Genomic DNA, 24049 nt, shown 5'->3' with positions numbered 1-24049 from the left:
TTTGTCCTGTACATGTTTAAAATCTCATCCAACTTTCTTTAACAGTCATATGTATCACTCACTTCAAATTTTTGCCCTGGAAAATGTAAACAAAGGCAGCGTGCAGTTAATCACTTCGTCTGACACCTACCCCCCGCCAAGCAGTTTCAGGCATTAAAAATAACTATATAGAAATAATCAATCTTGTCGCTGATGGTCTGTTTGCTTTTGTAGCTCATAGAGAGTCATCAGAATTAATTTCAGTCTGTTTCATAACCAGTGAAAAACTCCTCACAGGAGCTTTAACATGAACAAAAAGCGACCAACAAATGAAACAACATTTCACGTGTTCAATATACATTTTTATTCGAACAACACATTTTCTCAGTTTGACCTCCATATATATTTCAGCAGTGTTTATGTACATCGTTTTCAGTTTAATGGAATAAATCACTTGGTATTTTAAAATGATGGTTTGTGCAAATCTGCAAATGTCTCTGCAACAGTTTTGTTTGTTACGATTAAAATACGTGTGTGGAGAGAAGAAGCATAAATCAACTTGTCTGCTCTGTAATAACACTGAAAGAAAAGAAAGATCTAAATATCATGATTAATTCAAACACCACATACAAAAAAAATCATCTATAATATCCAGCAAACCAAAGGAAAGTTGAAACGCTCACACAGGATGGGATTTAAACTTAACTTAATGCCAGTCTTGGTATGTTGTAGGTTATTTGACTGAAAATCACACATTTAGAGACGTGAATGCCTCATTTTACAACAACAAGTCAACATTATATCACAAATAATCCTCTTTTTTTAATTTATTGTGGGTTTGTGACCTTGGGAAAAGCAATGTTTGTGTTGGAAAGGGACTTTTCTGCTAAATTTACTTAGTAATGGGGGAAGATGGGGCACCCTGCTTTTAATTTAAAGTTGGTGTAAAGTTATAATATAACCATCCAGTCAGTTAACAGGGACTTTTACAGTGTATCTTTCAGGAGGTGCCCACGAATAACAATATGAGAACCTAGAGTGGCCAGGTTTCGTCTTTGTTACAGGAGGATGATTTGCCTGTTTACTGCGTGTAATAGAACATAACTGAATCTTGACGTTACACAGCTGAGTCTTCAGATTCACAGAAAGTGTTGAATTATATTCTCTTGTGTTCTTCTCTTCTCATTCTTCACAAACACATCCGGCCCCCCCTCACATGACGGAGCACTTCTCCTCCGCTTTGCTCTTCAGCTCGGTGACGGTGGCCGAGGCCTTCTCCTTCAGCTGGTCCATGTCCATGTTCTGGATGTTCTGAAACTGGCCCATGAGGGAGTCCTTGCCCTCCTCCTCCGTGGCGTCCTCGTCCACCATCTTCAGCAGCTCCTCGGGCACGTCCACGTCGTCCCCGGCCATCTCGATCATGTTCTCGTCCTGCTCGCTCTGCGGAGGGACGACATCGGGGAAGAAGACACGGTCAGAAACACACACACACACACACACACATGTGACAGGAGAGGAGTTTACACCCAGATGATTGACAGGAAGTCTCTGTTGTTTCAAAATAAAATACCACAGTGGTCCTTATTTTGAATCTTTAGAAACCAAACAGGTCACAAAATATGTTTGTTATTAAAGTTGTCTTTGTTTTCTCTTTAACAGTGATTGATTAGTCACATAATATCACTTCAGGTTATTATATATCAACATTCTTGGTATCAGGGATGAGGGAGGGCGTATTTGTTCATCTGCTTTAAAAACAGTCGGTATATTTAAAGTAATAATCTCTTAAGATTTTCATGTAAATTAATGTCTGTTAAGTCACTATCTATCACCGAATGAGGTAACACAATGGTGATTGAGTCTATGGCCCACTGATGAAAGCATTTGCATTTGCAGTATTACAGGCTGGGTGTCTGTGGTGACAAGCGGCGCCCAGTTAGTGACGCGTTTTCCATCACCCAGCAGTGGTTGGTCTGTCAGAGAGGGTAGGCGGAGCTAAGAGGCTGCATTTCCAGTCAAGTGTTGTGAGTAAACAGTAATCTACTATGGCTGAACAAACAAAGGAAAGATCGATGACTACAGATACAACTTCAAAAATAAGTGAAAATCAAAAGAAAAAGAAACAAACTCGACGCTCAGATGAAGCAAACAGTCTAAAACGGAAAGCGACCGTCAGCGAGGAAAATCAAGAGTTACAACCGGAGCCAACCGTGGACGTCTGGGAATGTACGAAGTTTGCTCTCGGCAATACCGTTTATCACCAGTAGGTGCGCCAAAGGGCGCAAAACTGAAATCTTCGAGATTATATTGTTAAATTATTTTTCAGAAGTAAACAACCTAAAGGCTGACGTAAAGGCTTTTTACAGGATTAGCATGTTGTCTGTCTGCCTGATTTCAACAACCTACAGTGAGCAGACCCTCTGCTTCACTCACGTCTGCAAAAACAATCATTAAATGCGCCTTGATTTGTCACAGGAAGTTCCACTTAGATGAACTACAAAAAACGGAAAAAGACTCAATTGTTTATAAGATTATAATTAATTTACTTCACTTCTAATATAACAGATTAATATTTTCACATTGTCTTGGTTGGAATTCCGATTATAAGCATGCAATCAGGCGAACTGTAACACGAACAGATGACCTCCAGGATCTTCTTAATCCACACTCATACAGGGAGGATGTTCTACCGTCTGCTTTCTACATTTTTTGTAGCTACTTTGACTTTTCTGTCCAGTGTTTATCACTTCACCTCAAGTGTCACTGCATCCAGGAAATGCTAAATTTAAATCTAATCACTTAATATGTGAACTAGTCGTGCAATAGGTACTACTGTGACTACTTTAAGCGTCAATCTGAGGGATTATCGCAGACCTGCTTTAGCCTTTCCTGCCTGAATCCCAGCCATAGTCTAAAGATATCCGCTATAGCGCCGCACGAGACTCTAATTCCATTACACTAACAGCACCAACTTCCTGGTTCCACTAGAAATGGACGCTTAAATCCATAAAAAAATACACATTTAATTTATCTAATCCACATTTTTTCATGTGCCTGTATTCAAAGAAAAGACTCAACAGAGCAGGATCTGTTCAGGTGTCTCATTGTTGCTGGAAATCAATTTAAAATGCTTATGTCTCTTATAATAAAGACACGTCGGCCTTTGTCTTTAGTTCTTTTTCAAGCTGCCATGCAATGTAAACATCATTTAGGGAAAGTAATTAGATTTACACGTATAGCTTCCTGCCATTGTTCCAGTCTGATATGTGAGGTTTCAATTTAAAAGACAAACAGTGAAAAGAAATGCGGCCATTGTTTAAACCAGCAAACTGAACAAAGGAGTGTCTGTGGGGTGGGACTATTAGCAGCCAAGGTCATCGCTGCATTCAAACTAATGACGTATTTTTATAATAACATATATTGGAAACTGATTTTGATCTTTTGCCATAAAATTAATCATAAGAAGAAAGTTTAATATCAGAAACTCTGCAGGTATCTTTAAATAAAATCCCAACCTACCTTTTGTGCTCCCTCCATCTCAGCAAATCTGCCTTTAAGACTCCTTTTAAATCGCTCCGTTTACATCCACTAAAGCAGACGTGGTTCTCTCGTACTGCCCGCTGCTCCCTAATGAGCCTGGGACACCTGCTCAGCTTTGGCTTTGTAAGACTCAAGGTGCAATATGGGACACTAACGTCTGCAGGACACTGGTTGAACGTCTTTCTCGCTAATCTACTGGCAGAGCTTCCACCTCCTGTTGTCCAGGCTGCAGCTGCCAAGTAAAGGCTGCTGTTAGATAAAGATGACCTCAACATGAAGCAGCTATTTGCTGCTCTACCTGCGCAGGCGGGGCAATTTAAAGACGACTGTCGATTGTACTTACCTGTGCTAATTAAAAGACTGAGGGAAGGAGTTTATAATAGAATGGTAAAGATAGAAATGTAGATGTCATTTCCAGCTTTTGATAACACTATACATTAACACCCCCCTTATTAAGTATTTATAAGGAGTAAATGAACATTAATACATGGTTTATAACACCTTCCAATGTAGTGTTAAGCAGCTATAAGTGATAACTCCTGTAGGCATTCAATAGTGGAAGCTGGTGTATGAACAAATAATAACTTAAAGTTATTATCCCCGACAAATACAGCTCATTAATAAATGCATATGAATGTAAAATACAGTGTTATGAACCATTTATTAAATATGTTGTACAGTGCTTAGAAAGGCTAAACAGGGTTAATGTTAAGTGTCACCATGAGTCAAGCATTAGGCGCTTGGTTTAGAGCTGTAGGTATGAAAACTGAGAGTTGTTTACCTTTGGCAGCCTGTATTTTTCTCTGAGGCACACCCTGAGTGTTGCCCTCTCTGCCTTCTTGTGTAAGAAATCTGCATCTCTCTCCATCCTGAAACACAGATGAAGAATAAAGTCAGCACAAAAATAATTCATTATTGGTGACAAGAACATCCAAGGCCGTCAGGTGGAATGAAATGACCTGATGTCTTCTTTGTTGTCAGTGTTTCGATGAGTCAAGACCAGCAAAATACATTTCCAGTGTTTAGATTTCTTTTTGTCTCAGCTCAGTGTGTTTTGCTTTTCCATGTCACGTAGGTCCACATACACTTTGTCTCAGTGCGATAAACAACAACATCCTTCAGTTTACCTGAATTAATTAAACATCCTGCAAATCCACTCTAAAGGTTGTTTTTTCCAGGTGTGTTAGATGTTGCATTCTAATAACTTTGTTTGTTATACCACTTAAAGACAAAGGTTTAATACAATTTACAAGGTTATTTATGAAAGTATAGTACAAAAATCTAAAATCTATGGAAGCTCCGACGGGCCAATAAGAATACAAACACACAGCTGATCCATTTTTCTGAAGCTTTCTGAGCTTAGTTGTTGTTTTGGTTTTTGACAAAAAAGTTAAAAAAAAATGTTTGCAAACATAAAATTCCTTAATTTTTTTCACCTTTGAAAAAGTGCTAGGTAGAAAAAAACTACTTCTTTCAAATAGTCATTTTTCTGTTAAAGTTGGAAGTAGTTTTCTGTTAAAGATGCTTGTGAAAAAAAAGATCATTTTTCACAGTTTTGGCTGTGAAAACAGATGAAAAAAAGTTTTACCACAAGTGAATAAAAAGGAAATTAAAACACACATAATATATAGCACGAGGCTGCCTTGTTTCTAGAGTGCACTGAGAAATTATTAAAACTCTCCAGTTCTGTTTGGTACATGGGGTCGTGGTGGACTTCAGCCTCTTGTTACCAAAATAGTTTTACTATTAACATCGAACGAGAAAGATTTTTGTCCTCATCTAGAGACTTTTTTTATGCGTTTTCACAAAAGAAAAAAGCAGTGATCCGAGAAAAGTTTTTTTTACATGGCAAAACTTCCACTTAAAGTCGAGCTGAAACGGCATTTCGAGAGTATCTAGCTTCCGTATCGTGACGTATTTCCGAGTGAAACAGGACGTGCAGGCGGGACATATCATTAGAGGGATTTGATTTGATCGTTGAGAAGTGGGCGTAGACAGACGTTCTCCACAGCGCAGTAGCTAGCTAACTGAGCGAGCGTTCTTGGTGCTCTGCGGCTAAATGTTGCAGATTGATTGGTTGAAATTGTTTGGTGCTAACTTACGTAAGCACGCGTGAAATTTAGTTTTACCTGAAGAAAAAATGATCAGATTTTGATATAAGAATACGAAGAAATGGATTTTCTGTAATTTTTTTGGCCTATATTGTCAAATAGAAAAAAGTGAACTAAAAGGATTTAAATAACATTTTTCATTTCCCCTCCACCTTAAAAACATTAGTTCCTAAAACGATTCAATATCTAAAAGTTTTCCTGCGTCTTAAACTCAGAAGAGAAAACAATTTGGATAACCCTTATGAAATGGATCACCAGATTTTCTCTTGCCTCTCAGGGCTACCGTAGAATCTGTAACGTGTGCCCCATAGATAGAGTGAAACAACCTCACTTTACATGGCTCTAATAAAGTTTACATCCTTAGTTTCAAAGTAAGAAACTACACCAAAGATGTGTTCTGTGTTGAACATTAGATAACAGCTGGTTGTGAGAGAAGTGTAAACAAGACTGAGGGAAAATAAAAAGATCAGTGTTTGAGTGAAGTGTTTGAAGCCCATGTATTTTAGTCTCTGATTGAATCTGTTTTCAGGTGGTCGAACTTTACGACACCTTCCATATACCTGCACGTACAGGACGAGACTCGCGTACTTTCTCTCAGCCAATTAAAGATGGGATTATTAGTCCAGACTGAGTCAAGCAGATTTGCAATCAAGCCAAGACACCGCAGCTTGAACTGTAGTGGAACAACAACACACCGGACCGAGGACCGTCAACACACTAACATTTGTTCAAATGAATCTGGCTGACGGTATTGGAAGAAGAACGCTGAGCCCTTCATGTTCTGTCCCTTTAATTTCAATCAAACGTCACTGCAGATCAGGATTTGTGGCTGTAGATTTGAAATACTTTACTAGAAATCAGGAATGATGGAGAACGTCGTCTTTTAAGTCACTTCCCAAACATTAGAGTGTTCGGGCTGGATTAATCTCGTTATGTAACACAGGCCGAGTGGGTGCTGCAAAATCTACTGTGTGTCACAAAAGCACAGATCCAGATTAATACAGGAAAATACACAAATTATTAACACTCTTTTTGCAGTTTAGACTTTAAAATGGGTGTTGTTTTTAAGTGTGCATTGTATATTAAAATATCTGCTTTCAGTGGCAGCAGGCTGAATTTATTACAAGACAAATTGATGCACTGGTGGACGAAACCAAGCTACCTGCTGCTCATATTACTGTCGAGTTTTAAAAGTCTGTCAAGATAAATTCAATAAATATTCAATAGAAAGTCTATTACAATGTGTACCTCAAACTGTAATGCTAAATAAATATAAATATAATATAATATAAATGTAAATTTTGCTTTGCTGCACAACCTCAGCTCCTCTTTAAACTAAATATTCCAACACTTACTGCCTTAAACGCCGTGTTTTTTGGACTTTAAATAAAACCGCTATATTACAAATGTTGCTCAGTTGACTGGAACGTTAAAATATAAGCCATAGCTGATCTTGATGCAGAAACAGGGGACAGATTATGAGCGATTATTGATCAGTTTTACATCAGTAAATGTAGCATCAGTGAGTTTTAATGTAGAAAATTCAAGGGGGGGAAAAGATGAAATATGGTGGGTTCTCTGCTGTGACCTTCAGCGACAGATGCATTCTTTTAAAACACAGCTTCTGCATTGTGAATACAGGAACATAATAAACACAAGCTTTTTTAAATGTAAAGGTTAAGAGTAAAACAATAGGTTATATGTAGTGCAAATGAGGGGGAAAGTAAACAGTGAGGGGTTGTAATCTGGTGGAAAACTGCTCGTCAAGGTCAGATTATTCATTGTGCAGCCGTACTGCTTTGGCCGGGCCGGTGGCATCAGTTCAAAGTGTAGTACAGTCGGTGTTGCTACTTACTTCTCCTCCACCACCTGTTTTTGGTACTCTTCATACTCCTCGCGTGTCATCCCTGCTGCTTTGGCTGGATCTGAGGGGGTGGCCTCCTCTTCTTTGTCACCTCCACCACCAAGACCGATTCCTGACAGGGGGTTCCCGATCATGCTCTTGATCAAGAAAGCCATCGTGAGTTGCGTTTAATCTGCGAGGAAGAGAATATTTTTGAAGGTACAAAAAAAAAAGAGGTTGTTGCTCCCTTTATGTTGCCCTCCGGTTTGCCTTTCTATAGCTGTCAAATCCAGGGGTAGCTGTCTAGCTAACCTGCTGCTTGACTATGGAGCCAAGGACACACTGACGACAAGCAACAGACACATGCACACACGCTCACACAAACACACACACAACATTTTGCCTCGGCCATAATCTGGATTTAATCCTCCCTGCTCCACGATGCTAAGAGGCAGATGGCCTGTTTTCTCTCTGTTTTTAAATCATGCAGACCCTTGTAGATGTTTCTCTTTATTATTTTTGACACTTCCTGCATTTGTGTTTGAGGAACAGGGAGCAGCATTCATCAAAAAAAATACTTTTGGAGGTTGGCGTCTTCAGTTTGGGACCTCACATATGCTGCTTCCGCCCACTTGGGCTTAATCATATTAGTAAAGAACGGGCCGGCCCGTGTGCAGCTTACACTGCTGAGACCAGGCAGAGGAGAGAGAGAGAGAGAGGAGCGGGATTAGAGCCTTGTTTATCCCCCAGTGGAGCCACCGTTCATGCCGTGCTATTGTTCAGAAGGAGGATGATTGACAGGAGGATGAGGGACGGGGAGGAGACAGCTCTCATTTCACTTCACCCTTTTACTTCACTGTCTGCAACTTGGTGAAGGAGATGTAGATTACCCACTACTGTTGAGCGCTCAGACTGGTTAGCAGCAGGAAATGTGAGGATTTGGTTTCAGTTACGTGTTAATATTAGACCACCATACACACGGGTATAATATAATGTTTTTGCAACCTCTTTGACAGTGATATGCATGATATAAATAAACACCTACTCCATCTTCTGCAACTTTCTGAAGCAGGGCTGCGGGATTAGGTGATCAATTCCTCCATCAGTTCTTTGAACTTCATTTTAAATAACCTGTAATATATGTAAGTCATGTATCTTTGTTATTCACTGAAGGAAATGTGTGCAGAAACCACAAACCAGCAGCCCCACTTCATAATGAAACTTTTTTCATTCTTCATGAAATTTCATAAAAATGTCATTTTTCAAATTAACCATTAACCTACAGCAGCCATTTTCCTCTCAAACTCAAAATGCTGCTATAATGTTGTAATTATATCTTCTAAGTTTGCACATTGTTGAAACGCAGTGAATTTGACAGACTGATAAATCATCAACTGTACACTTGATAGATATTGAAAATCCAGAGGGTCATTTGGCCATATTTCAGGATGAAACAAAATATTTAACAACATATTTGGTAACGACAGCTAAGTTACACCAGCTAATGTTGTTCCTAGCTTACATTACTGTTAGCAAGCTATCTTACCGTTTGCACACAACATTGCCGTTAACAAGCTAACAAGCAAGCTAACACTACCATTACTGTTGGCAAACTTACATTACCGTTAGCTAGGAATGTACAACTTTCCTGTCTAAAGTGTAACACTATAAAACTGTAACGTAACCTAGCAGTTAAAGCTAACGGTAGCTGTTGTCTAACAGTAAGCTAATTAGTTATCAAATATGTTGTTTTACCTCAAAATGTGGCCCTAAATCCCTCCAAATCACTGTCAATTTCATGGACTAAAATAAAAAAAAGAAATATTGTGAGATTCCCCACATTTAGTTGTAACGTGTAACACAGCATACGACATTATAACAGCACTTGTTCACACTCTGTGCTACGTCAGAGAAAATGGCCGCTGTGTGACTACGGTATAAACTCATTATTCAGCCTGAGTTGTATTGTGTTTACAGCTGATAAGCAAATGTTGGTATGCTAACACGCTAAACAAAGATCACTAACAGGAAAAAAACATAACACCTGTGAACCATTAACACTAAGATCTGTTTATCTCTACTAACTGTGTACACAGTCGTAGCATAGCATCTCTGTATTTAGCATTCATCAGCAGTTTGTATTATAATTTGTGCATCATGGAAGTTTAAACTGTAACATGTAGGTGTTAGCCACTATAAGGACGTTTTATTTGTTAGCCAAAAAGGGAATTTATATCTACAACTATGAATCTTTTAACAGTTAATTATTTATAACACCAGGAATGTGTTTTGTTTAAGTCGAGCAACTGTTTATAGACCTGCTATAAATGCTATAAAAAAAGTAGGTCTACATGTATGTAGTAAATCAGATAATATATTTGCTCACAACCTCAGTGTGTTTTAAACTATTTATTAGGTTCTGATACGGTTTCTTAATGTTGCGTGGGGTGTGTTACCGTGAGGATCTTACATGACAGTGCAAGCAGTTTAAATCAGCAATTGATTGATATGAACTTTTATCAACATTTGACCTGTCTGAGAAACAGACTTTATTCTCCTTTAATGGTGTTTTGTGTGAGTATAAAATGTAGCCTACAAATAAACTCTGATCACGATGAACAAAAGAAATATTACTCAACATAGATGCACGTCGTGTGAAGCGTCTCGCGTGACAGAACAGGCCGACACCACAGGGTCTCTTGTTTCTCAGTTTATGTAAATTGTTCAGGTTGTGGATATGTCAGATTCTGACACGTCTGACTCCATCAAAGCAGACAAGCTGAAGAAGGCCTCTGCTCTGAGTTTTCACCAATAGTTCAGCATCATTTTATACAAAATTGCACATTTCAAAACACAGGTTTCTTGTTTTGTTGTCAGCTGGGGTTCATGAAACGGGATTGTGGCAGATTTCATCTTCTGAAAACAAAATCTGAGGATCTGACCCACCAAAAAATACTGCAAGGAACATGACACATCATGTTGGATCGAGTCTCACACTAGCATTCACACACAGCAATTTACTGATCAAATTAAAAAATAATTAAAACAAATTTCTTCAACAAAGCAAATTTTTTTCAAGTACAATAACTTACAATCTGAAAGGATCAAAGCAAAAAAAAAAAGAACATTCCCTCATTTACACACGTTTAAATCAGAAATCATCTCATCAAAAGAACTTCTTTGCTGCTGCTTCTTGTTGACTCCTGTGAGGAAAGAAAAGAGCGTTAGAGAGGCGCTTAAAACAAACACAAACACGTGTATCTCCAAATAAAACGATAGGATGTCTTACTTGTACATGATGTAGCAGAAGAACAGGACTGACTGGACGACAATGAAGACTGCAAAGTGAACAGTGGATAAACAGGCGGGCATGGGAGGCACCTCGGGGCACTTCATGACCTTCTCAGCAGGATTCTGTGCGTCAAAACGAACAGAGCACACAGGTCAGTCAGCTGATATCTGATGCATTATATTTCTCTTAACGCTCCAGGCTCTGATCCGTACCTGAGCGTTACGCTGCACCAGGTGATCCACGTCCCTTTTCACCATGTGCAGATGCTCCTTGATGTCGTTGAAGTGCTGGATGGTCTCGTACGATCCCAGACCGACCGCGTTACCCTGGTGCTGGGCTGAGCCGATCTGCTTCAGCGACTCGTGGAAGGAGTTTCTGCAGCGACAAAGAGAAGACGCGCTAAGTGACGGGGCAGAAAGCGACAAGTCTGTGCGAGAGACAAAACAAATTAATACCACAGCTGGTCCCAAAGAGTGAAATAATCTACAAGCTTTTAATACCAAATAATATCTGAGCGATATCGTCTAAATGTTTGCTTTGCTAAATGTGGATTGTGCGTTAAATGAACTCATGTTGGGGAACATGACGTCCAGTAAATATGCTCCGTGGTATCTTTTATTAACAGTAATTCAAATTGTCCAAAAATTAATCTCTTAATCCGTATTCGCTCGAGGCTACATATTCTGAAAGTTTGAAAAACAGAAAATTACCATCTGATAAAGAGGTCATGATTGCTAAATTAATCCCTTATAAAAACATGTTCTTACATCAGATTACAAGTACAGGAGGTTCGGGAGCAGACCTCAGAGGAGCGCTGTGTGGATTTATGGAATCAAGAGTCTGGGCAAAAGGCTACAGACAAATGAAAACAGTGATGGTCAGTGTAAATGTATTTTACTGTTTCTCTGTGTCGAGTCCAGAAGCTTTTTGTATTTACATACTGAATGTGTTTTAAAATGCTGAAGTCTCTAAGCGGCACAGAAAGATCTGCTCGTTCGGGTCAGAAAAAAGTGTGTCAACAATTGAAACATACTCAAACATTTGCCCACAATAAAAAAAGAAAAATCACTTATTCTTAGTTTTGACTTTGTCTGCATTTGACAAAGTGGATATCTTTCAAAGTTACAGTAGTTTTAGTTTTAAATGGTGTCTTTGCGTTTGTCTGAACAAGAGTAAGAAAAATGGGCAGTTTGGGACTAAAAGGATGTAAACTTTGGTCGACAACCAACTTGATTTGTGTTGCAGCCAGCATATAAGAGAGAAGACATGACGGCGACCAAAATAAATCTATATTAAAATACCGACATGTGAGGAATGAAAACAGATAAGTGAACTAGAGATAGACCGATATGTTTTTTTCAGGGCCGATACCGATACCGATTATTAGTAGTCAAGGAGGCCGATAACCGATATTTGAAGCCGATATTCATTTGCAGTAAAAGTGAAAATATTAGCGTCAAAATTTTGAATAATACAAACTCCACTTAACTTTGTTTAAATGCCTTTAAGCATATGCATCAGAGCCAAAATAACCCAGTTTTAAATTGATCTCTTTTCGGCTGTCGGATTAAAAAAAATAAAAAAAGGCAGATGCCGATATGCGTCAAAATGCCGAATATCGGCACCGATAATCGGCCCGACAGATAATCGGTCTATCCCTAAAGTGAACCTCCCCTTTAATAAGAATAGTAAGTAAAAGGTGCTATGATGACCGAGTCTGTCTATGATGTGTTGGACTGTCAACATTATCAACTACTATTAAAGACTAATGAAGATCCAGTTACATATAATGTTTTCATGCCTCACTTTATGAATCTTTCGTCATTCATGAAAACACTGATACCACTTTCATGTCTGTATGCTAAATATGAAGCTACAGCCAACAGCAAGTTAGCTTAGCTTAGAGTCTGGAAACAGGGGAAACAGCTAACCTGGCTGTATCTAAAAGTAAATGAATTCCAGCACCTTTAAACCGTCCCAACTAACGTGTTTTATACGGTTTATGCAATCTGTACCAAAACCTTTGCAAACATGACAATCTGACGTTTTAAGCGGGGAGACTTTGGTCGCGTCTCTTAACTCCCTCAGCTGTACTTTTTGCTCAGTTGGTCGAGCAGGCGCCCAAAGTACAGAGGCGCACTGATGGCAGGCTCGACTCCCGGCCTGCAGATCATTTGGTGCATGTCATCCCTCCACTCCCCACATTTCCTGTCTCTCTTCAGCTGTCCTAAAAATAAAGGCAAAAAGCCCCCAAAAAATCTTAAAAACAAAAAACAAAACTATACTTGTTGCTCTTCTAAATCAATCTTAATGTCTGCTAACAGGGTGTACTAAGATTGTTGCCCTTTGATTGTAAAAACGAGCAGCACGAGGAGTCATGAGCAGGGCATGAAAGAATACTTGTGTCCCCTTTAAAAGACAGTGTCCGTCACGTCTCTCCAGTGATAAAAAGATCAAATCTGCATCTTCCCTTTCAATTTCATCAGTGAATACATTCACAACAGTTCAAACAATTCTCAGAAGAGAAAGAAAGCGTCTAAGCCGGGATCATATTTCTCCACAAAATGACATTTCTTCAAGTTGATTACTTACAGGGAGAAAGCAATAAGTTCCCCTTATCATCTTAAACACGTCTAAGACGATTACGAAGAAAAAAAGTGAGCGGACAAATGAAAGGAATTCCGGCTGTGTAAGTAGGAAGGCCCCGAGGGGAGGATTGTGGCCAGAAATCAATTGGGAGGAAAAGCATGTTTGGCTCGTGTATGACAGATGTATTTAAAGACTCCTAATCTGATAAGGACAAAACGGTGCTAAGATGTGGCCTTTTCTTGCTCGGCCACATGGCTGCGGTCTGAGAGGACGGATAGGGATGACATATAAACAAAATCTAATTTGTTTTGCGACGAGAGAGAAAAAAAATCTCCCTTGAGAAAGTAAGTGAGCATTTATTAAAGCCTGCGTCTAATCTTCATCTGCTACAAGTGACCCATTTATGAGCAGAAGCCCTCCTTGGACGTCCTGAGATGAGGTCCTATCATAAAGTGTTTAAAACGACGGGTCAGGAGAGCTTAATCTACGCGGTAACGCAGATCAGTCGCTCACATTAGCACATTAGAGGGAGCAGCTGCAGCCTTTTGCCAGTGTCAGAACGCATTTACTGTCAATCAGCTTAATCCTGCACACCTCCTTTTCTTCACATCGCCCCCTCATGATGTCTTCCTTCAAACCGAACGGTTGGCCTTTCCCTGCCGTCTCTACAATGGAGCTGAGAGCGATTGTCTGGGTCAGCAGAGTAATAAAGAAAATCATGTATGCAAAGTCATCTGAGGATGAATGTCCTGCTGGATTTAGGGCATATAAACAGCTTGGTTCTTTTATGATACACTACTAAGACTCAGGATTAATGTTACATGAAATAAAATCTTTAATATCTTGTGATTCTGATTAATTCTTAATGCCGATAAAATTAAGACACAATCAAACTGCGGCGAGCGGACAGTTATGGACATAACGGATACATAAACACCATTTCTTTCTAGTTTTTTAAAATAAAATGAAGCAATTTTCTAAGAAAATTACCCACTTAACATTGAAGCCAGAATTTCTGATTTAATTATTGGTGAAAAAGGGACAAATATTGATCAAAATCCGCTCTAATCTAAAAGAAGGTCAGGTTTTGATCGAGACATTTTCTTATTTAAATCTGTCGCGTGCTCTCGGTGACTAAGCCCAAAAGCACCTTATCAAGTAATACAAAAGCACAAATATGTTATTGACAAGCTGTAAACATAGAAAAATGACATCCCGTTCACCTAATCAGGCTTACTTACAATAAGAACGGAAATCAAAGAGTCATTTGAGTCTTTGCCAAGGAAGGCACAGCATCAGAAAATCTCTTAAGCTGTATTATCTCAGCGTCATCTGAGAGGAGAGCACTTTCATAATTAAAGACAAACATTACAGCTGGATACTACTACACCTATCATCTCCTAATGTATAATAAAGCTTACCACGACATCATGTTTTCTTCTTGTCGACGTTTTGAACATCTTGCTCGTGTTTTTGCTCAAACCTGAGAGCTTAAAGCAGCTTTTCCACGTCGATCCACACGGAAACAAACCCACGAGGACAAAGTGATCTGACTGCTGATCAGCTTGATTAACAATTGCTACAAACAGCTTTACATTCACCTCCTTATCGTGTAACATGATGTAACAATGTAACTGTGTATAGATCTATCAATTAACTGTTTCCCCTAGAAAAAGTTGTTAGGCCTGTTGCGATGTGTCTTTTGTCATCAGGGCCCAACATTTAGTCAGAGCCAAAAACTAGGGATGCACGATATTGGATTTTTTGCCGATATCCGATATTTTACAACTCATTTAGCCAATTACCGATACCGATATTTTTTCCCGCACACCTAATTGCAGAGATCATCAACTCTGTTCTGTATTGGAATTAGCGTACAGTATAATGGTGATACTCTTATCACATTTGTAACAACGGTTGGGGTGACGGGTCTTGAGATGGTTAATCAAGTTTGTAGTGTTGAAAGACTTTGCCTTGGCTCCTCCTCGTATCACCGAGGCTGAGCAGTCATTGCAAACAGCAGTTTTGCTTTCTATTTCGGACACTTTGAAAAACTTCCACACCACGGACATTTTGGCTTCTAACTCTCTCATGCTGCAGGTAGACACACGTGACGTCATCACGCTGCACCGCGCAGGTCTTCTTCGCGCCGGGGACATTGCGCCGAGGTCGGGCATTTAATCAAGTATGCAGCAGCCCATTATTTTATCGGTTAATTATATCGGCGTGTTGGCCGATGTCCGATAGTTCATTTTTAAGCCAATATCGTCCGATACCGATAACATGCCGATAATATCGTGCATCCCTACCAAAAACTGCCCAAAGACTTCAAACAATGCTTGTGTGATGTGTTGTTATAAATAAATAATTTATTCAACAAACACAAAAAAGCAAACAACTTTAGTCTCCATTCGGTCTGCAGAGTCCCTTTCACCTTTAAGAAGAAGCTAAAGACCCAGCTCTTTCATGATCACCTCTGACCTTAATGATATTGATGCTATTGATGATGACATTGAGGATGTAGTTGATGTTGATTAGGATATTCATGAGGATGACTATATTGTTGTTGATGATGATGATTTAACAACAAAACAAACAAAAAACCCTGTGCACTGCCTGTCAGCACCAGTGTCCGATCGCACTTAGAGCGTTTTTATTGGCACTTACTGACTTTGTTCCCTCCTGTCCTGTTCGTTGCTTGTGTTGTATTAACTCTCAGATGTTTTGCAATCAACAGAAGCTTGAGAAGGTAATGTAAATGGACTGCACTAATATTGCACTTTTCTACTCTTCCGACCACTCAGAGGGCTTTTACTCCACATGTCACATTCACCCTTTCACACACACACTGATGGCAAAGGCCTAAGTGCCAATCGCCAATCAGGATCTATGCCCAGTCATACCCGGCGGCGATGCCTTCAGGAGCAATTCGGGGGTTCGGTGTCTTGCCCAAGGACACTTCGACATCAGGGATCGAACCGCCAACCCTCCAATTGAGAGACGACCGACTCTACCACTGGGCCACAGCCGCAAATGAATCTAACAGCCTCAGATTGCTGGACACACTTTGACAAGAACAAGTATTTTTTTTTGGCCATCTTAAAACACCTGTCTTAGGTTTTATTTTAACCTTTTTTTCTGTTACTGACTGTTTGGCAATGAAGCCACGCTACAGTGGGAGTAATTTAAAAAACATTCATGAAGAAGCGAATGAAATAAAAAATATTATACATGCAGTTGAAGTTTTAACTTGTGTCCTTTGTCTGTTCCACTTGTATATTTTATCAGGTGTTGTATCCTTTTGTTATAAATGTGTATGTCTTTGAAAGGTGCTATATGAATAAACTTTGCTTACTTGCTGGGTCAAGAGGTAGATATATTCTTACCACATGACCAAAATTAAAGGCTGCCTATAAACCACTGAAAAATGTGTCTGCAGTGACGTGCTTAAATAACATCAGGTCTGATTCCTAGAGTGTAATTAATCTTCTGACATTATCACAGGAGAGACTACAAATGAGTAAAATGGTTTAGAGCTGATTATCCCACTGAGCGTGTGTGTGTGCGTGTGTGTGTGTGTGACTGTGGAGGTTGCTGTCACTGCAGCTGGATTATCAGGACGGCAGACACCTGTGACGCTGCGGCCGCTGCATCCTGAGATTAAATATGATTTGAGGGATTTAAGCGGCAGGATTTCCCTTGTTTTTCTGGAGTATCAGGGTCTCTCCTCGTGTTTGGAACAAAAAAAACAGCTCGTTCTTAAGACCGACAACAACAATGAGACTGTTGTTACTTACCTCAACTCATTCAGGTTTTTGAGAACCTCCTGCTGGGAGGCCATGACGGAGCCCAACTGTTGTTGACTGGCAGCGTCGAGCTAGATAACAAATGGTCTGAAGGTTAATCACTGCAGTGTTCAAGTTGATAAAGCTGTCATAAAACAGCTTGATTATTTTAATAACCTGCTATAAAATCAGATAAGTAAACAGAGAGAATGTAAAGTGAAAGAAAGCAACACTGTCTTCATGAAATGAGCAGTTAACAAGTCTCTAATGATCCACTAAGCGTACTAGAAATTAGTCTAACACTTGCAGTAGCAGATGGAGATGCGTCATCCATCTATATATACAGTCATTGGTTTAAATCCATTAGCTACTGTTTGACAACAGCGAGATGTTAGCATGTAGCCACTTTCTAGCTAACATAAACGTCTGATAGTCTTGTAATATAATATAGGAAAAGCTTTCATATCTAGCTCATGGTGATGCTAGCAAGCTAATGGTAATGTTAGCTAGCTTGAATGCTCTAGTTAGCCGTTATCTGAAAGTAGCCAATGTGTTTTAAAACATGTTTTAGTTTGAATTATGTCTGAATGTCTACAAACAACAGTGAAATAAAGTTTTAGCTATTACCTGACTTTATGCCTTTCCTATCTTCTAAGCAGCAATGTTAGCTAGGAAGTGAAGCTAATGTTAGCTGTTTTCTGCCAGCAGCTAATGGGTTATTAAATATGTTGTTTTAACCTTGAAATATGGGCCTACACGAATTTCCCCCCCTGGGGATCAATAAAGGATTATCTTATCTTATTTGTCTGCAGATTTTCACTACCCTCTGTCTTTCTCTTTTTTATTAATTGAACAGCAGTAAAGATAACTATTCATCAGATTCCCAATATTAATATGACTTGCAGCCTTGAATGCAGCAGAATGACAATATTAACACCTAAAGCATGACGTCAGAGGAAAATGGCCGCCGTGTGAATATGGTGACTAATTCAGATTCAGTGATGACACGCTCACCTGTCCTGACTCGGCGTTCGCCCCCTTCTTAGCGACCTCATCGGTGATGACGGAGACATATCGCCGCTGCTCGTCCAGGATCATAGCGAGCTGCCGGTGCAGCTGTTTGATCTCCAGGTGGATCCGGTTCTGGCCCTCAAACACCTGACGGATCTCCCGGTCGTTCACGCTCTCGTACAGGTCCTCGACTGAGGAGGAGACAAACACCCAGGATTAAAACAAATCTACAAACCTTTCATGAACGTATGTTTCTTTGAGAATTTTTATGATTTATTTTAAAATAATTCAACTTTGTTTATTCAGATATAAACACAGAAAACATATCATTGAGTAGTTATTACACTTTATATATTTTACTTAATCTTTTGGTTTCAGGAAACTCACTTGGCTCTCCTTGGACGTCCGGGTGCTCCTTCTGAAACTCCTCTTTCTTTTTGTCGAGCTCTTGCTGGAAGTTCTGAAATTCCTCCTGGTACTTGTCCTTCTCTTCTTTAGGAATCTCAGATTCAGGTGGGGGCTTCAATGGGGACGACAAAAAAAGAAAACCTCTCTGAGCTCAATAGTGCTTTGGCTATGTTGTGTGCACATGCATGCATGGGCACACAGAGACACACACACACTCACAGCTACAGAGAAATAAACGGCGCACACACACACACAAACGTATTAGGAGCTCTAGGAAAATGTAGTTACCGGTTGCTGGCCGGGCTCTGAGAGTCTGAATAACAAGAAGGACAAAACATCATGGTCATCTGATGGAGGAAAGAAATTTTTAATTAGAATATTACAATGGATATAAATATATTTAAAAGCAGGGAAGCACTTCACATTAGTGCAGTAAAAACAAGCTAAACAAGGGGGTTATATCATGGGAAAGAAAGGTAACGTGAGGTTATAACATCTTTATTAGTAAGAACAATGAAAACACCTTGGTGTGTTCGGGTTCTTTATGCAATACGATAAAAATAAAAAGTTTAAAATTCATTTTTGTGGCTTTAACATAACATGCAACAAAGGCTCTCTGGCTGAAGACTGAACCAGGGATTTTGCACTCACAAAACCCTTCTGCTAATCATTTAAAAACACAACATGAAGTGTTTTTAACAGAATAATGTTACCTGCTAAACCACCAGTAGCAGCTGAGATGCCAAAGAAGCCATCGCGGGGGATGACCATGTTGTCCACCTTTGTGCAGAACTCATAGTCCTCTTTGTCTGGAGTGAAACCGTTATTAATCATCACCTGAGGAGGAAGATGCGACAGTGATGCAGCTGCACAAAATACTACGACTGTGCTGATAATGTATAATGTTAAAAATCGGAGGGTCTATGTTTTCTCCTACCGTCATTGTCTTCTTGTAGTACGTTATTTTGGCTCGGATAGGGTAAGGTTTGTTGCGGAAGTCTCGTAAACATGTCCCGAGTGCTTGTGTGGAGCCGTCACTGGATCAAAACAACATTTATATCAATGACATGCATGTAGATACAGGACTGTGCTGCATGTAGACGTGAGCAGGGAATAACAGTGTGATTGCACTTTATTAAATAAGTGACTAACATGAACGCTCATGCTTATGTTTTTGTAAACACTTGTTCAATGGCGCAGTAAACACTGCGAACTCGAAGACAAACTGGAATGGCATTGAAAAAGTGATTTAAAGCTTTCACTGGCCCGGGGGAGATTAGGAAAGATAGAGGATTATTTACTTTCCAAGCAAATATAATCATATTTCCTAATCTGCTTTAAGTTGTTAAAAAATGTGAGTTGGTGACGACATCAGGGCGAAGCAGAAGAAATGTTTACTTACTTCTGGTGGTCATAAACAAGGTTGCCGTTGTTTCCCACCACGATGATAGCGGGGTTATTTTTCTGGGAGGAGGACGAGAAAACAGGGAAACACATTAATCCTTTTTTTCATCTGGACGCCAGAGGTGGCTTTGCCTTAGGTAATCTTATACCAAAATATCAATCCCATACCTGAGCACAAATAAATATTCATATTCAGATGTGATTTATACTTAACAAAACAGCAACAGATAGATTGAAACAAAAACAAAGAAAATTGTAAACAGGATTTTTAATATTTCTTACCACAAAAATGAAGCAAAACTATCAGGATGCAATTCCACAAATTTAACATTTAAAAACGCTCTTCCTTAATCACAATAACATTTGACAACAACAAACAGATTCTGTATTTGTGTGGATGTGGGCTATCTCTTTAAGAGAAGATCTTTGAACAAGAAACAAAGACTAAATACAGCTTCAGCAGCAACTCTTAAGCCTCTTTCACACACGCACTCCTGACATTTTCTTGACAATTTCAGGACCGTCTGATTACCCAGAGTTGCCCAATGTAAACAGAGCAGACGGATGGGAGAGACACACAGAGAGAGCTGCTTTGTGCAGGTACAGCAGGTGAAGGTGTGTGATGAGAAATAACTGAAGAGAAGCGAGGTGATTAAAGTAGCTTTGTAAACAAACAATGACATATGGTGGAGAAGAATGAAGCACAATAACAATGTAATTACTCGCTCGCAGTGAATGTCCCTGAGTATTTTCTGCTGCGTTCACACATCGGCCGACCTGGACAGGGTTCCCACTCTTTTTAAGAAATAATTTTCCAGGACCTTTCCAGGAGTTTTCGGGGCAGCACTTGCTCTCAAACGGTCATATCATTTACCGGTAGGCCTAATACTGACACTTTTAACCCCAGTTTTATTCCTCTTTACTTTGATGATGCAGGATTCATGATGAAGTGCCTCAAGCCCCTTTTACACTGCCAGTTCAAGGCGGGATTATTACACCTGTTATGTTCTGTATTCTGTGTAAAACGCACGGAGGCGCAATGATGGAGCAAAGTTGTTCATTAAGCCTACATCTATCCAAGTTACACCTGAAAGGACATAGCAATGTATTGAAAAAAAAAAGGTGATAAAAATTCATGTGTCATACTTTTCTATCGTCTTTCAGTCGGTTAGAAAGCGTCTAAAGGCGGCGATCTTACATCGCTCGCAGGACTCGATTGTGAATGTGACAGCTCCAAGAGCCCCGACCGGAGTTGAGGCGGCAAACTTGTGCTGAGCATGGGGCTAAATTACATTTAAATTTTCCAGGACAACATAAATTATTTCCTTGATATTTGGAATTTTATTTTATGATCTTTTTCATTTTAATCAATTTCCAGGTGTTTCCAGGACTGGAAAACTAGTCTCTAAATTTCCAGATTTTCCAGGTTTTCCAGGACGCGTGGGAACCCTGCTGGACTTTCTCCCGACATGATACTAGGTCGCTGGCAGGAGAAACTCGGGGTAATGTCGGGGTCAGAAAATCGTCCGTTTGTGTTCACACATGCAGCCCCCCGAGGTAAAGTCAGGACATGTTCAGGAGTGCAGTGCATGTGTGAAAAGGGCTTTACAGGCCAATTTAATGTAACAACCTTTGAAATGTGCCATCATTTAAAGTAAAGAATGACGTCAAGACCAACCTTTCCATCGTTATCAAAAGAGTCAAAGAAGATTCCGACTCCGGTCCACTTGTCGGAAGCACCGTACACTGGACCGTCGAGGCCTTGTTCAGTGGTGAACCACACCGCCTGTTAGACAAGAAAATAGATACATTAACTTTCAGGACATGTGTGATTATATTTCTGATCCATTACGCTTGATGGTACAGATAGTTATATACCCAGCCATCATGTAGAAATATAGAGTGAAAGAAACAGAACAAATGTCCGTTATTGTGCAGGTATTTCTTTAAACTTTACTATAACAACAATTAGAAGTACGTTAATACGTTGTATAGTATAACACAGAACTTTCAGGCGTCCTTACCAAACCATCTGCTCCCATTCTGCCTCTTCCAGATACTCTGAAGGTCACCTCGGCCTCCCAGTGCTCGAAGCTGACTCTGTTTTTCGTCCACACGGTGCCCCTCTGACTCCTGAGGGACGGCGTGATTCGCACCTGGTCTGCACTGGGAATAGCATCTGGTAGTGAGAGGAGAGATGAGGGTAGGATTTTAGAAGCATGTTATGTTCACTATGAAAACAACAAATAACTACTTTTATAAGAAACATAGACGCAGCAGTAGTCTACAGGGACAGATGTTCTCTTTGTAGCGTCAAGCTAATGACGGCTAATGGAGCTGTTGTAGTCTGTATTATCAGGGAGTGGCTAATCTTATACTGCCTCAGGGCATGATTCAAAATTTCATGACCCGATTTGTTGTAAGTCTTATGTAAATATTAGTTTGGGTACTTGTCTTCATGTCGCTACTTCACTGCCTTTCGCTGTTGTGTATTTTTGTACCAAGAATAACTTTGAATTTTTGAGTGCTGGCAAACAAAACAAACAAACTAGCTACACCTAGGGCTCTGGAGGATTTTTAAACAACAGAAAAACAATGCACGGCTCCCTTTAATCTACCGCGGTTTATGGAGGAAACTATCTTTAGTTAGAGCCCTATTTAATGCTGATTTGGAGAGAGTGTAATCTCATGCTGCTGCTCATTGAACGCTCATGTCAGCAACTGGACAACTCTGACTGTGTGTGATGCAAGAATCCAAAGGCCTATATTTGCAGGAGGAAAGTTCAACACTTCGTCTGCCTGTGTCTACGCACTCACGCTACATTCAGTGCCTTTGACATGCAGTTTAATTCAACAAAGGATACGTTTAAATTCAGATCTAATGCAAAACAACGGTGCTTAAATTCATGCTTTCCCAGGTGCAGTTTTGAATGGGCAAAGCTCTGTTACTACTGAACATTCTGAGCGGAAATACGACCGCTACGAACATATAAACTAGCTCGCTTGTTCGCGTTGTCATTTTGAGACATGAGTGTTTGAAGTCGTGGCTCTGTGATGTTGACAGCTGGACACAAACTTACTTCCAGAGTGGATCCAGAAGGGGATACTGCCGTCCGTATTAGACAGGTGCGGTCCTTTAAAGCTGTATTTGTACTCAAACCGCCGGTGAGGAGGTTCTTCCGACGCCGGGGAGCCGGCAGCGGTGTCGGCGACACTGCGGTGAAATATTAACGTTGTGAGAAAAGTTAATAACAACACAAGAGTGCTCGCAGCCCGGCGCTGTGCTATGGACACCGCCATGTTTCTGTATCACTGCTGACGTAGCGCTGAGACCACGAGCATGACGGGATGCCTGAAGGGCCAACAGGGCGTTTTCTCATTGGACGGTTTTCTGGTCCTTTTTTCTCTCGCTTTTTTGGTGCTACAGCTGAGCTGGACAAGAGAGGCCTGCTGCACACACTGCATATCACGTGTCAATTAAAAAAATATAATTAAATTAAAGTAAAATATACATGTATTTTTGTTATTCATTTAATAATAATGCATAGGAATTATGGATTCCACTTGACTGTATTTATTTTCTCAATTTAAACACTTCTAGCATTAACAATGTATTGTCATTGAAGATCTTGTTTTACAGATCAACAGTCTAAAACCCGCAGATATTCAATTTAACATAAAGGCCAAACAAAAGCAGCAAAAGACTCTACTAGGATCTTTTGGCATGTCAAAGAAGGAACAAAAAGGTGTTAAATAATAAAAGTAGCCTTATTGTGGCTGATTAGATTTAGCTTCTCCAGTTTCAGGGTCCTAATATTGCGCATGCTGGTTTACTGTCACACTGTCATGGCTTACTGGGACACTTGAATAGGACAGTGCGGTGGTGGTCTCAGGCTGTCTGAGGGCCAGCGGCAAAAAAATGAAAAGGGCACCAGGTGCATGATGTGGGGCACCAGAGTGCAGGACGTTTTCTAGCATGTAGGGCATCATATATACCACTGTTTGTGTTTTTACATAGACTGTATACAAAGTGAATGTTCAGCCACCATTCTGGGTTTTTTTGGAGCCAGAAGTGACCATAGTCCTG

At 39.9% G+C, this 24049-nt stretch overlaps 2 protein-coding genes across 2 annotated transcripts; both read right to left on the bottom strand.

Annotated features, from left to right (window-relative positions):
• Positions 1-1191: 1191 nt before the first annotated feature.
• Positions 1192-7649, bottom strand: cplx4a (complexin 4a). Its single transcript, XM_069673818.1, has 3 exons — positions 7486-7649; positions 4301-4388; positions 1192-1419 (listed from the first exon to the last, which is right to left on the bottom strand). Exons 1-3 carry the CDS (start codon positions 7647-7649, stop codon positions 1192-1194), a joined length of 480 nt encoding a protein of 159 aa, XP_069529919.1.
• Positions 7650-9895: 2246 nt separating this feature from the next.
• lman1 (lectin, mannose-binding, 1) lies at positions 9896-23262 on the bottom strand. Its single transcript, XM_069673336.1, has 13 exons — positions 23043-23262; positions 21987-22141; positions 21641-21748; positions 19961-20022; positions 19496-19595; positions 19272-19395; positions 18847-18905; positions 18538-18670; positions 18154-18341; positions 17152-17231; positions 10978-11140; positions 10763-10887; positions 9896-10676 (listed from the first exon to the last, which is right to left on the bottom strand). The coding sequence occupies exons 1-13, from the start codon at positions 23260-23262 to the stop codon at positions 10640-10642; spliced, it is 1554 nt and encodes a 517-aa protein (XP_069529437.1). The 3' UTR covers positions 9896-10639.
• Between the last annotated feature and the right edge of the window lie 787 nt (positions 23263-24049).

This window comes from Semicossyphus pulcher, unplaced genomic scaffold (genome assembly GCF_022749685.1).
Source record: "Semicossyphus pulcher isolate SPU_LCO1_2020_fin unplaced genomic scaffold, fSemPul1.0.p SCAF_22, whole genome shotgun sequence".
Classification (NCBI taxonomy): Eukaryota; Metazoa; Chordata; class Actinopteri; order Labriformes; family Labridae; genus Semicossyphus; species Semicossyphus pulcher.
The sequence above is the reverse complement of the archived record's forward strand: the minus strand, read 5'-3'. Positions and strand labels throughout refer to the sequence as shown.

Coding starts and splice junctions, on each gene's coding strand:
- cplx4a (XM_069673818.1), bottom strand. CDS start 7,649: ATGGCTTTCTTGATCAAGAGCATGATCGGGAACCCCCTGTCAGGAATC. Junction 4,389..7,485: donor AAACAGGTGGTGGAGGAGAA/GTAAGTAGCAAC, acceptor TCTGTGTTTCAG/GATGGAGAGAGATGCAGATT. Junction 1,420..4,300: donor AAAAATACAGGCTGCCAAAG/GTAAACAACTCT, acceptor GTCCCTCCGCAG/AGCGAGCAGGACGAGAACAT.
- lman1 (XM_069673336.1), bottom strand. CDS start 23,262: ATGGCGGTGTCCATAGCACAGCGCCGGGCTGCGAGCACTCTTGTGTTG. Junction 19,596..19,960: donor CTTGTTTATGACCACCAGAA/GTAAGTAAACAT, acceptor GTTTTGATCCAG/TGACGGCTCCACACAAGCAC. Junction 11,141..17,151: donor AAAAACCTGAATGAGTTGAG/GTAAGTAACAAC, acceptor TTGTCGCTGCAG/AAACTCCTTCCACGAGTCGC.